This window comes from Stegodyphus dumicola, chromosome 12 (genome assembly GCF_044657685.1).
Source record: "Stegodyphus dumicola isolate Sdum_Otavi_A_Nest chromosome 12, ASM4465768v1".
NCBI lineage: Eukaryota > Metazoa > Arthropoda > Arachnida > Araneae > Eresidae > Stegodyphus > Stegodyphus dumicola.
This window is the reverse complement of record NC_140779.1, coordinates 20,502,645-20,516,513: the sequence shown is the minus strand read 5'-3', so window position 1 is coordinate 20,516,513 and position 13,869 is coordinate 20,502,645. Positions and strand designations below refer to the sequence as shown.

The following is a 13,869-nucleotide window of genomic DNA, read 5'->3' as shown; positions in this document are numbered from 1 at the left end:
TGTTCCATAAGTTCATGCTCTAGTTGTACCATTATTTGTAATGTGTTGTTCCATAATTTGGTGCTTTGGTTGAACCATTATTTGGTTATATGTTGTTCCATAATTTGGTGCTTTGGTTGAACCATTATTTGGTTATATGTTGTTCCATAATTTGGTGCTTTGGTTGAACCATTATTTGGTTATATGTTGTTCCATAATTTGGTTCTTTGGTTGAACCATTATTTGGTTATATGTTGTTCCATAATTTGGTGCTTTGGTTGAACCATTATTTGGTTATATGTTGTTCCATAATTTGGTTCTTTGGTTGAACCATTATTTGGTTATATGTTGTTCCATAATTTGGTTCTTTGGTTGAACCATTATTTGGTTATATGTTGTTCCATAATTTGGTGCTTTGGTTCAACCATTATTTGGTTATATGTTGTTCGATAATTTGGTGCTCTAGTTGAACCATTATTTGGTTATATGTGTTTCCATAATTTGGTGCTTTGGTTGAACCATTATTTGGTTATATGTTGTTTCATAAATTGGCGCTCTAGTTGAACCATTATTTGTAATGTGTTGTTCCATAATTTGGTGCTTTGGTTGAACCATTATTTGGTTGTATATTGTTCCATAAATTGGTGCTCTAGTTGAACCATTATTTGTAATGTGTTGTTCCATAATTTGGTGCTTTGGTTGAACCATTATTTGGTTATATGTTGTTCCATAATTTGGTGCTTTGGTTGAACCATTTTTTGGTTATATGTTGTTCCATAAATTGGTGCAGTAGTTGAACCATTATTTGTAATGTGTTGTTCCATAATTTGGTGCTTTGGTTGAACCATTATTTGGTTATATGTTGTTCCATAATTTGGTGCTTTGGTTGAACCATTATTTGGTTATATGTGTTTCCATAATTTGGAACTTTGGTTGAACCATTATTTGGTTATATGTTGTTCCATAAATTGGCGCTCTAGTTGAATCATTATTTGTAATGTGTTCCATAATTTGGTGCTTTGGTTGAACCATTATTTGGTTATATGTTGTTCCATAATTTGGTGCCTTGATTGAATCATTATTTGGTTATATGTTGTTCCATAATTTGGTGCTTTGGTTGAACCATTATTTGGTTATATGTTGTTCCATAATTTGGTGCTTTGCTTGAACCATTATTTGGTTATGTGTTGTTCCATAAGTTCATGCTCTAGTTGAACCATTATTTGTAATGTGTTGTTCCATAATTTGGTGCTTTGGTTGAACCATTATTTGGTTATATGTTGTTCCATAATTTGGTGCTTTGGTTGAACCATTATTTGGTTATATGTTGTTCGATAATTTGGTGCTCTAGTTGAACTATTATTTGGTTATATATGTTTCCATAATTTGATGCTTTGGTTGAACCATTATTTGGTTATATGTTGTTCCATAAATTGGCGCTCTAGTTGAACCATTATTTGTAATGTGTTGTTCCATAATTTGGTGCTTTGGTTGAACCATTATTTGGTTATATGTTGTTCCATAATTTGGTGCTTTGGTTGTACCATTATTTGGTTATATGTTGTTCCATAAATTGGTGCTCTAGTTGAACCATTATTTGTAATGTGTTGTTCCATAATTTGGTGCTTTGGTTAAACCATTATTTGGTTATATGTTGTTCCATAATTTGGTGCTTTGGTTGAACCATTATTTGGTTATATGTTGTTCCATAATTTGGTTCTTTGGTTGAACCATTATTTTTTTATATGTTGTTCCATAATTTGGTGCTTTGGTTGAACCATTATTTGGTTATATGTTGTTCCATAAGTTCATGCTCTAGTTGTACCATTATTTGTAATGTGTTGTTCCATAATTTGGTGCTTTGGTTGAACCATTATTTGGTTATATGTTGTTCCATAATTTGGTGCTTTGGTTGAACCATTATTTGGTTATATGTTGTTCCATAAATTGGCGCTCTAGTTGAACCATTATTTGTAATGTGTTGTTCCATAATTTGGTGCTTTGGTTGAACCATTATTCGGTTATATGTTGTTCCATAATTTGGTGTTTGGTTGAACCATTATTTGGTTGTATATTGTTCCATAAATTGCTGCTTTGGTTGAACCATTATTTGGTTATATGTTGTTCGATAATTTGGTGCTCTAGTTGAACCATTATTTGGTTATATGTTGTTCCATAAATTGGCGCTCAAGTTGAATCATTATTTGTAATGTGTTCCATAATTTGGTGCTTTGGTTGAACCATTATTTGGTTATATGTTGTTCCATAATTTGGTGCCTTGATTGAACCATTATTTGGTTATATGTTGTTCCATAAATTGGTGCTCCAGTTGAACCATTATTTGTAATGTGTTGTTCCATAATTTGGTGCTTTGGTTGAACCATTATTTGGTTATATGTTGTTCCATAATTTGGTGCTTTGGTTCAACCATTATTTGGTTATATGTTGTTCGATAATTTGGTGCTCTAGTTGAACCATTATTTGGTTATATGTGTTTCCATAATTTGGTGCTTTGGTTGAACCATTATTTGATTATATGTTGTTCCATAAATTGGCGCTCTAGTTGAACCATTATTTGTAATGTGTTGTTCCATAATTTGGTGGTTTGGTTGAACCATTATTTGGTTATATGTTGTTCCATAATTTGGTGTTTGGTTGAACCATTATTTGGTTGTATATTGTTCCATAAATTGGTGCTTTGGTTGTATATTGTTCCATAAATTGGTGCTCTAGTTGAACCATTATTTGTAATGTGTTGTTCCATAATTTGGTGCTTTGGTTGAACCATTATTTGGTTATATGTTGTTCCATAATTTGGTGCTTTGGTTGAACGATTATTTGGTTATATGTTGTTCCATAAATTGGTGCAGTAGTTGAACCATTATTTGTAATGTGTTGTTCCATAATTTGGTGCTTTGGTTGAACCATTATTTGGTTATATGTTGTTCCATAATTTGGTGCTTTGGTTGAACCATTATTTGGTTATATGTGTTTCCATAATTTGGAACTTTGGTTGAACCATTATTTGGTTATATGTTGTTCCATAAATTGGCGCTCTAGTTGAATCATTATTTGTAATGTGTTCCATAATTTGGTGCTTTGGTTGAACCATTATTTGGTTATATGTTGTTCCATAATTTGGTGCCTTGATTGAACCATTATTTGGTTATATGTTGTTCCATAAATTGGTGCTCTAGTTGAACCATTATTTGTAATGTGTTGTTCCATAATTTGGTGCTTTGGTTGAACCATTATTTGGTTATATGTTGTTCCATAATTTGGTGCTTTGGTTGAACCATTATTTGGTTATATATTGTTCCATAATTTGGTTCTTTGGTTGAACCATTATTTGGTTATATGTTGTTCCATAATTTGGTGCTTTGGTTGAATCATTATTTGGTTATATGTTGTTCCATAATTTGGTTCTTTGGTTGAACCATTATTTGGTTATATGTTGTTCCATAATTCGGTGCTTTGGTTGAACCATTATTTAGTTATATGTTGTTCCACAAATTGGTGCTCTAGTTGAACCATTAATTTGTAATGTGTTGTTCCATAATTTGGTGCTTTGGTTAAACCATTATTTGGTAATACTTTGAACCATGAATTAGAAATACGTTGAACCATAAATTGGAGACACATTGAACCATGATTTAAAAATACTTTACATCGTTAATTATATTTACCATTAATTGTAAGGCACAGGTGTAAAATTTCATATTAACCATTTTCTGTTGATTCTTCTGGTACATTTTCCTCCTTGTTGCAATGAATACGTTTATTAATAATTATTGCTATAACTTATTAATTATTATATATTATGTAATTAATAACCTATAGCAATCATTTGTTACATTTTTCTGTACAACAGCATGCAACATAATGATTATGCAAATGACTTCACATATCAGACTATCAACAAAAGTTTAGAAATTTTTTTACTATAACCATGTTTTATTGTTTTTAATTTTACAAATATAAACAAGTTTTCGGAAGCAAAATTGTAGATTGTAATTTCATAACAGTTAGATTTTACTTAATGTATGAACAATTTTTAATATTTGGCATAAAATTTAATTCTTAAATCACCTAAAAAATATTCAACTTTTTGTTTCATAGTAAACTGATCTGATTAAAGCCTGCTTCCTGTAGGTAAGAAGAGAGAAAAGTCAATGTTGGTTATGTAACAATATTTATTTTGGGATAAATCTCTCAGATGACTTTCAAATTCCAAAATTTTGCAGATTATGCTTTTAGATCTTTTTTCAGTGCAATTAACTTTTATCACATCATAATATGAAGATAAGATGTATCGCAGATCAGTGGTTCTATGAGCACATTCAAATTTTCAATGTCAAAAAAATCTCGTGTATATAATATACAGTTCTTTTCAGTAACAGGAATAGCATTTGTGTATCCCTCTATTTTATATAAATCCTTTCTTACTATATGGTATAGCTTTATATCAATAAACAGTTACAAATTGTCGCTTAAAGAAACAAGCAGAAAATAGTATTTCTGTAAGCTTTTCCTGCGCTCGGTTTTCATATTTAAAATAAAATAAATAAAAGTTCTCTAAATACTATTTTCACAATCTTCAAACCATATATTTTTCAGGGAGATTCACGGAAAGTTTTAAAACCGTTTAGAGTTGTTAGGGTTTATTTAAGCAGGAGGCACGAAAAATCTGCAGTGCTTTCGCCGAGATTCGAACACCGGACTTCTCGATAGCTAGTCGGACACGCTATCGAATTACGCTACAAAGGTATGCGGCAAGTAGTGAGAAAATGCCTTATATATTCCTCTTTTTAAAGAGTGACTTGGATGGACAGGACCCAATTTTCAGATCCTGTTGGTGACGAATTACCATCCACCACTTTTGAGTTCGGAGACTACTTATACAGTTTCTAGGTTTATCGATGCCGAAGACATGAAAAATCTGTTATGCCCTCGATGGGATTTGAACATCGAACTTGCCGATTGCCAGCCGGATGCTCTATCCAATTACACCCCAACGGTACGTGGTAAGGAGGGAGGAAATAATTATAGTTCTAAGTGGAAAAAACCCTATGACGTTAGATCTCCAGAAAAAGTGATACCTATATTGGGAAACAGTTCAAAGATATTGGTAACAACAATTGGTAGAAGATGAAAGAATCAGCCATGACTAGCGGCATCTTCTTAAGACCACAACCTGAAAATGAATGCAGAGTGCTAAATGGATATGGATTTGATGAAGTGTGGTGGATACCCACAATTTAGCCATAGGCAATTTGGGTGTTGTCCAGCCGCACTAATTATCCAGATAACTACCCTTCACAAAGCCCAAAAGGGGCCCCTCCAAAAGTTGCTGTGTTGCATAACTTCCTGCCTCTTGCGGACAGGAGGTCCATTTTGTTCATGATTTCCTTTCTGAGATGTTTATTTTTGCTAATATATCTTATAAAATGATTTATTTCATCTTTTGAGTTCGGAAGTTTTTGATGACGTTCAGCTCTGAGGGAGAACTTAAATAAGTAGGGTTCAGGACTGCTTCTTTCTTCACACACACACACTGATCTGATGTAGCTCAGTTCCTTGCATAAAAGTATGTGGGAAAGGGGCCATGCTCCGACATTTTATTTCTCTTGTTATTGAAATGGATGCACTGCCTACTTTTGGGAACAATTGATACATTCTTCTACTTTGCTCGGCGTTGTCCCACTAGTTCTGGCACTCAGCCTTGGATTCATTGGTTACGATTTTTTTAGTTGCGAGCCAGTCCATGGCACAGATAGTTTTGGCAATTTTGACCCCTAGCTGCTTTTGGCTAGTATGTAAACCTCTTCTTTGTCTTTAGTCGCTGCATGTGCTTTCAGCCAAGCGACAAAGAAATGTTGATTTTGTGATGTTAAAGTTCTTCCTGTAATCTCTTGGATTAATTCTGGCCTATGGTAGGGGTTCGCGATGGCGTGCATCGTTGAAAGACTGTCTTTGAAGATATATGGCGTTTTTAGGGAATTTGTTATGATGTATTTTGCTGCGTCCAGGACCTCTACTGGTTACGCGTGGAATACACTGCCTTGTTGGTATGAGTGGAGTTTTTATTCAGTTGTCGTGTTGGAATCTAGGTATATTTTAATTGCGCTGCCTTTACCTTCTCCTACGCCATAACCGTCTGTATAGAACTGGAAGAATTTCTTTTCGTTGGCTTCTTTTTTTATGCTTTAATGTGATGTTAGTTTTCTTTTTCTAGGTGGAACTCGTATGGGTGTGCCAGGTTGTGTCTCGTTCCTCTCTGCTATAAATTCTAGGGAGTTGTAGAGGCTAAGCTTTCGTAGTTGTAGTACTGTTGTCTTGTGGAATTCTTGTTCAGCCACTATAAAACGTGGTGAGCTGTTAGCGATTTGAAAGAGGGCTGTAGTTGATGTTTCTGTTAAGTTGAAAAGAAAGGACCGCTGGATTGCATGAAACTTTTTCTGCTTGTCATTGGGAATTCTTGAGAAATTATTAATTTTTTCAGTTTGCTAAGAGAACTGAAATTCTCTAGTGTATTGTTTACATTTACTTGTAACTCATCTCTGCAGTTACCACTCTCGACAAAAGCTGCATCGTCTTCGAAAGCTATGCATTTAGAGTGTTGGGTCCATTTGTGCTGTATGATTTTGTAAAATGCCAGCTTTCCAAAAATCCGCAGTTAGGCATGAGCCTTACATACAGCCTCTTACTTATTACTTTTTCAGTTATATGGTTATTACCTGTAATTACGCTGAGTCTGTTGGTGAAGTAATCTTGAAAAAGTTTATAGATTTTCGGACAATTTATGTGTCTTTCTGTGTACCTAGAACCTCCGGTCAGTAGAAGGAATAGAAGGCTTTTTGGAGGGCCAGGAATAACAGAGCTGAATGCTGGTTCTGTAGCCCAGAAGGAACTTTCACACTTGAGGAAGAATGATGTGTATCCTTCTGCCTTCATTCCACAGGAGAGACTATTCTTCTAGTATTGTGAATATTATTCCTTGGAATGCTAGACCACTGTTTTGTCCCTTGATACATTGTTATACATGTTTAAACACACGATTTTCAAATCTTTTCGTGCAATGAAATTATGTCGATTCGACACTTATTCATGCAGAGAGACTCCTAGATCCTTCAAATAAGAGGAAGAGGAAGGAATTGCTAAAGTGGACTAAGCATACTGGTGGCAGACCAGTATCATGCTAGACGGTTGTAAGCCGTTGGATGTCTTCGATAGAAAGAATATGACAGAATATAACGTTATAGGGTTATATTCTGTCATATTCTTTCTATTGACTGTGAATAAAGTTGCTCTACCGAAATTTTACTGGTTTTACTTAATTCTTTGGGCAACTTGTAAAAACCTTATTTTATTTTAACCACTTATTTTTAGTTTTACTTTCCTTTCCGTCCCGATTTCGGTTCCCTGCCAGAATGTAAATGTTGTTATGTGCAGCCAATTTAGCTGTTTAGATAACTAAGGCGCCAGTCGTTAGCCATCTTAATTTAATATGCATTTTACATTTTTATTTTCTGTTAATTTAGTTAGTCACAAGTGACGGTGAATTGTGAGCACCAAGTACGTGCATGTTTTAATTTAGTTTAAATAAAAAGGTTATTTAAAATCTTCTTCTGCAGTATTTGTTCTTCAAGACATAACGAGTATTTGCCACTTCCTCCTCGACGTAGAGTCCACGTTGTATGCTTCCAAAAACAGTGAGACTATATAAACTAAGCCTGCAATATGTACAGATCGCTATTTTATCACTTTCTGAAAACGGAGAATATTTGTCTAATCGATCAGTCATCTAGCTCTTTAGACCTAGTTAAATTCCCAGCATTAGAAGGTACACTGCCTCCCCCCCAAAACGGGGGCTATATCTCACGTTCTACTGGGCCGATTGACGAAATTCAAATTGCGTTTCTCATGTCTCGAAAGGGCAATTTAGGATATATATTAGATTTATATACAGATTTATTCTAACATAGGTATTCTGACATAAAATCGGAATTTTTCTGAAATAACATACCAATTTTTTCCCATATTTCGATTCTACGTCTCAAATTATGCCTAGATACTAAATTTTGGAATTTTTGGTGGGAAATTTATGGAGAAATTAAAAAATTTATCTTGGCGAACTTTTTTCAGTTTGCGCCAAGAATAATTCATTCGGCGAACTTCTTAATTTATAGCAACCTATTTTCCTTTCCTTTTTCTTCATTTTCCACGAGCGGAAAAAAAGTCATCGTTTATATTTTCAAATAATCCTTACAAAGCGCGTAAGCCACATTTCGTTATTATAGCTTATAATAAATACGCCAAATTTACATCGCTAACGCTCCCAAAGGAGCAATTTTATGCTATCGCAGAAGGGCTATTAATTTCGTTTTGGCATTTTAATTTGGTCCACTATAAAAGTCTGAATCACTTTTTAAATTGTTGCCACCAAATATTAGAGCCTTGCATTATATTTGAAGAAATTAAATAATGAAAAATCTGCATAAATGTAGGTAAATATATTTTTCGCATTGTGAAAAAACAACGATACCTAGACATATTAAATTTTGAATAACGTATCCACTCGAATATGGGCATCTGAAAGCCCAAATTTGGAATTTGTTTTATTATCTATTCCATATTTTGTAAAACTTGAATTTTTGATTAAAAAAACTGAACGATTTCAAAGCGTTAGCATCAATATCGTGTGCATCTTCAAGTATGGATATTTTATGAGCGAGTTTTTTTTTTTTTTTTTTTTTTTTTTTGTGTGTGTGTGTGTGTGTGTGTGTGTGTTGTTATACGTTTATTGGGCTTCAGACCATCTTTTACAAATTGAATTAATAAAACTGGCATTATAAGAGAAAATTTTCGCAGTATATTCTTTTCACACATCCATGTAGATCTAAAAGATACTGCTTTTAAGGAGGTAAGAATATAAAATTATTCTAGGGAAAAATTATTCTAGGAAAAGTTCGCAGTGTGTGTGTGTGTGATATTGCTTTTGAATTGAATTTTATGGTTTAAGTCCGAAGAATAATATTTAATATTTAATAAATAAAGGCAACACACAAAACGTTAAAGAAACGTCACTTTTGGCGTAATATAGAATCTGAAAGTTTCAGATTTATTTATTTTTTGCTTTTTTCACAACAAGAATGTTATGAAATGGACGTTTAATTTCTATATATTTTCTTATTTTAATGATTATGATCTTTTTTAATTTTATATTCTTACCTCCTTAAAAGCAGTATCTTTTAGATCTACATGGATGTGCGAAAAGAATATACTGCGAAATTTTTCTCTTATAATGCCAGTTTTATTAATTCGATTTGTAAAAGATGGTCTGAAGCCCAATAAACGTATAAATCTCGAATATTCTTTTCGAAAAAATTTTAATAAATTATGAATAAACTATTGGCAAATGTCTCGTACAGCCTGCCTATATAAACTTAGTAATAAATTAAATTCTTTTACAGAATTTGGAAACCAAAATGCTTTCTAATGCCTCTTTATATAGTGAACATCACAGTATGCAAGTGCATGATACAAAATTATTCTTGATGAACACAGTTTCGTTAATGGACTGGACCAATCAGTCACATGATGTTGTGATGGATATAGGCTGTGGTCCTGGCAACAGTTGCCACAAGTTACTTCTGCCGTATTTTCCCAATGTAAAGAAAGTGATTGCTGTAGATGTTTTGCCAGAGATGATAGAATACGCTCAGAAATACAATTGCCATCCGAAAATCGAATATCATGTCGCGAATATTGAACGCAAGTTAGTATTCTTAAAGCATTTATTCTTTTTCATTACATGCTTCTATTAATTCTTTTTACGTAGATAAAAAATTCTGCTTAATATGTTATTCATACTTTTGTTTCTAAATTTGAAATAAAATGACCATCGAACGGATATTCTGACGCACTGGGGACACGGTGTAGCACCAGGGTGCCTGGGTCAAGGACCCTACCCCTTGTAGAACAGATATGTTATTTCGAATACTGTCATGAGTAACTAGTATATATTTAGATTTTTTTTTTATATATCCTTGTGATGTACCAGCTTTTGTCTGGAATAAATAGAATGGTGAAGAATTATAAATGTAGTCGTAGCTTAAATTATCAGACGATAAGTTTAAAAAGCAGGATCCATTTATTATATTTCAGGAGAAAATAGCAGTTACAAAATCATATTTCCGGAGTAAATAAAAAAGAATCACTAATAACTTTTTGTATGAAGTTTACTGCATCGTTATATTTAAGAAAAAGCCTCCGATATTCCTTTGCGAGTCCTCTTATAGCCTCTGGAAAGGCGGAGCTTCCAAGAAATGACGTCAGCCTCGTCAGCTAATCCACTTCGCTTTAAATATTTCCAGAACATTCTATAACTGTACGTGTAAAAAAGGCGGGAAAAACAACTTGACTACGGGGCTGTAGAATTAACTCCACGTACTTTCAAATAAGAGACCGTCGCCATTAAAAACGAAAAGAACATACAGTTAGAATTTTAAGTGTATTCTTGACAATGGAATTTTATTATTACATATATATAAATATATATAATTAAATCATGTTTTTAGCATTTTTTTATTATAAGAATAGAGATAAGATAAGAGATAAATTAAAAGATAAATTTCTAAAAAGACTAAAGTGTGCGTCAAGTTTCAATAGACCTGAAGTGCTATCTGGGAAGGCTGAGAAAGGAGGAATAGCCTGATGCAGAAAAAACATTCGTATAAATAATAGGCAAAGTAGTGTGAGTTTCTTGGTGCACTAGTAATAATTAAACCTTATATACAATATGGGTACTAAGTATGGCCATAGGCCGTTTACTATTATTTGGGTCATTAAAGTCGTAATCGTAAATCCTTATAACTGGGTTGTTGATATTAACAAGATTGGCATAAAAGTTTCGGGCGAGCCAGCAGTAAAAACACTTAAGTTGTTCTATACCCAATTCTTCATGTAACTTTTGCTTTCGAGCGTACCAGGGCGAATTGGTAATCTGTGTTAGGAGGCAATTTTGAGCCTGTTGCAATTTTTTTTCCTATAAGATTTGCATGAATATGCCCAGACCGGGAAGGCATAGCATAGTATGGGACGCAATACGGTTTCATAAATAAGCAACTTGTCGAAAGTACACTGTTTCGAGAAATTAAGGGGTGAAGTGTGACTTTACTATAACTCGAAACTTATTTAGGATAGATGTTATGTGTTACCATGATAGAGTTTTACTGAGGATCATCCCAAGGTAAAGGACTGGAACGTATATTTAAAGGACATTTAAAGTTATTGATACTCTTCTGCTATCGGGACCGGATTCAGAAATGTATGTATGCATGTGTGCATGTATATATGGATGTATGTGTACATTTATGCATGTATATACGAACGTATGTATGTGTGTGTACACACACACCTATACGTATATACATACACACACACAGAGATTCCAGTCCCGATAACAAAAGAGTACCAAGTTATTAAACAATTTAAAGTGAGAAAAAAGAAGAAAGAGTGATGCCCATTAGTTTGTTAGAATAATTAATGAATAATTAATTTTGATGCTGTAAACTTATGTCTTTCTGATCTAATTATATGTCCGGAATCGGAGTTTGAATTTATATGTTTTTTTTTTTTCATTAATGGTATTGAAGGGTGAATATGTGGTACACTGAAGTGACAAAAGTCATGGGATACCTCCTAATATTTTGTCGGTCCTCTTTTTTCCCGGCGAAGTGCAGCAACTCGACGTGGCATGGACTCAACAAGTCGTTGGAAGTCCCTTGCAGAAATATTGAGCCATGCTGCCTCTATAGACGTCCATAATTGTGAAAGTGTTGACGGTGCAGGGTTTTGGGCACGAACTGACGTCTCGATGATGTCCCATAAATGTCCGATGGGATTCATGTCGGGCGATCTAGGTGGCCAGATCATTCGCTGGAATTGTCCAGAATGTTCTTCTAACCAATCACGAACAGTTGTGGCCCGGTGACATGGCGCATTGTCATCCATAAAAATCCCATCGTTGTTTGAGTACGTGAAGTCCATGAATGGCTGTAAGTGATCTCCAAGTAGCTGAAGGTATCCATTTCCAGTGAATGATCGGTTCAGTTGCGCCAGAGGACCGAGTCCATGCCATGTATAAACAGCCCAGACTATTATGGAACCACCACCAGCTTGAACAGTGCCTTGTTGACAACTTGGGTCCATGGCTTCGTGGGGTCTGCGCCACACTCGAACCCTACCATCAGCTCTTACCAAATGAAATCGTGACTCGTCTGACCAAGCCACGGTTTTCCATTAGTTTAGGGACAAACCGATATGCTCACGAGCCCACGAGAGTCGCTGCAGGCGATGTCGTGAGTAAAGGCACTCGAGTCGGTCTTCTGCTGGCATAGCCCAAGGAAGACAAATTTCGCCGCACTGTCCTATCGGACACGTCCCTCGTACGTCTCACATTGATTTCTGCGGTTATTTGACGCAGTGTTGCTTGTCTGTGAACACTGACAACTCTACGCAGACGTCGCTGGTCTCCGTCGTTAAGTGCAGGGGGTCGGCCACTGCGCTGTCCATGGTGGGATGTTATGCCTGAAATTAGATACTCTCGACACACTCTTGACACTGTGGATCTCGGAATGTTGAATTCCCTAACGATATTCGAAATGGAATGACCCATGCGTCTAGCTCCAACTACCATTCCGCGTTCAAAGTCTGTTAATTCTCGTCGTGCGGCCATAATCACGTCAAAGCCTTTTCACATGAATAACTTGAACACAAATGAAAGCCCTACCAAAGCACTTCGCATTTATACATTTTCTACGCGATACTACTGCCATCTGTATATTTGCATATTGCTATCCCATGACTTTTGTCACTTCAGTGTATATTACCTTTTCGAAGGGATTCCTCTTTGCTTGTTATTTGCTAATTACCAAACATGCATGTTTTATTTCTATATCTTTTCTTATTTTAATTAAAAGTGAAATATTTTGTTTATATATTTCTGTTAATTTTCTCTTTCTTCACATTCAATTATTGCATCATCATCCTTTTACGTTCAATATTTCCTATGAAAATTTAATTCATTGTGAAGTCTGATTATCTGCATTGTAACGTCATTCATAGATTTATATTCGCTTATTAACACTATATATGTAGAACTCGCTATCTAAGAAGCAGCCTGAACTGCAGCTTCATATAACTGTTTAGCTCACGAGACGGCTTTGTAGCTGTGGTGTGCTAGACCAACCTACCAGCGTGATTCAGGGTGCCGCACAGTGGGAAATATTTGAAACAATTTCGATTCCTGCAGCAACGCATGCAGAGTTAGGGAATAGACATCAAGAATACAGATTTAGATTTTCATTATATTTTCATTATGCATCATTTAAAGGTATTTATTAATATGAAATAAACAATAACTATTCCATCAATATAAATAAAAATTAAATTATACATTATATGTATCTTTTTAACATATTTATTAAAATAAAAAATAAACAACATAATAACAAATTTTAGCAAATAAGTTTCATCAAGAGCAACGCTAAATGCAACAGTTTCTTGTAATCCGGAATTCTGTTTTGTTGTTGCATTTTCTGCCATTTCAGTCATTCGTCTTTCAATAGTTCGCGCAGAAGCCGATATTTTTTGAGTTCGGAGTAATATTGCTTGTAGATTTGGTAAATCGCTGAACAATATTTCAACACTTTTTTAAAATGTATCCTTTAATATATTCGCCATCTGTGAAGGTTTTGCCTTTGGTAACTACACAATGCGCACTTACGAAACTATATTAGTCTCTTTAGGTTTGGTTCGAATTGCCTGAGGAAAAACGTAATTTGTTTCTTATACCCAGAAAAAGGTCTTTTTATAACTTCAAATTTC

The 13,869-nt window shown here is 34.5% G+C and overlaps 1 protein-coding gene across 2 annotated transcripts in view; it reads left to right on the top strand.

Annotated features, from left to right (window-relative positions):
• jhamt (juvenile hormone acid methyltransferase) overlaps positions 1 to 13,869 on the top strand; it is a 108,041-nt gene that overhangs the window by 66,893 nt on the left and 27,279 nt on the right. The window contains exon 2 of one of the 2 annotated variants that reach the window (XM_085827526.1): positions 9,453 to 9,757. In XM_085827526.1, coding sequence (XP_085683652.1) covers positions 9,468 to 9,757 — 290 coding nt within the window. In that variant the 5' untranslated portion in view covers positions 9,453 to 9,467. The remainder of the gene's footprint in view (positions 1 to 9,452; positions 9,758 to 13,869) is intronic. The other variant, XM_085827527.1, reaches the window with a different exon arrangement.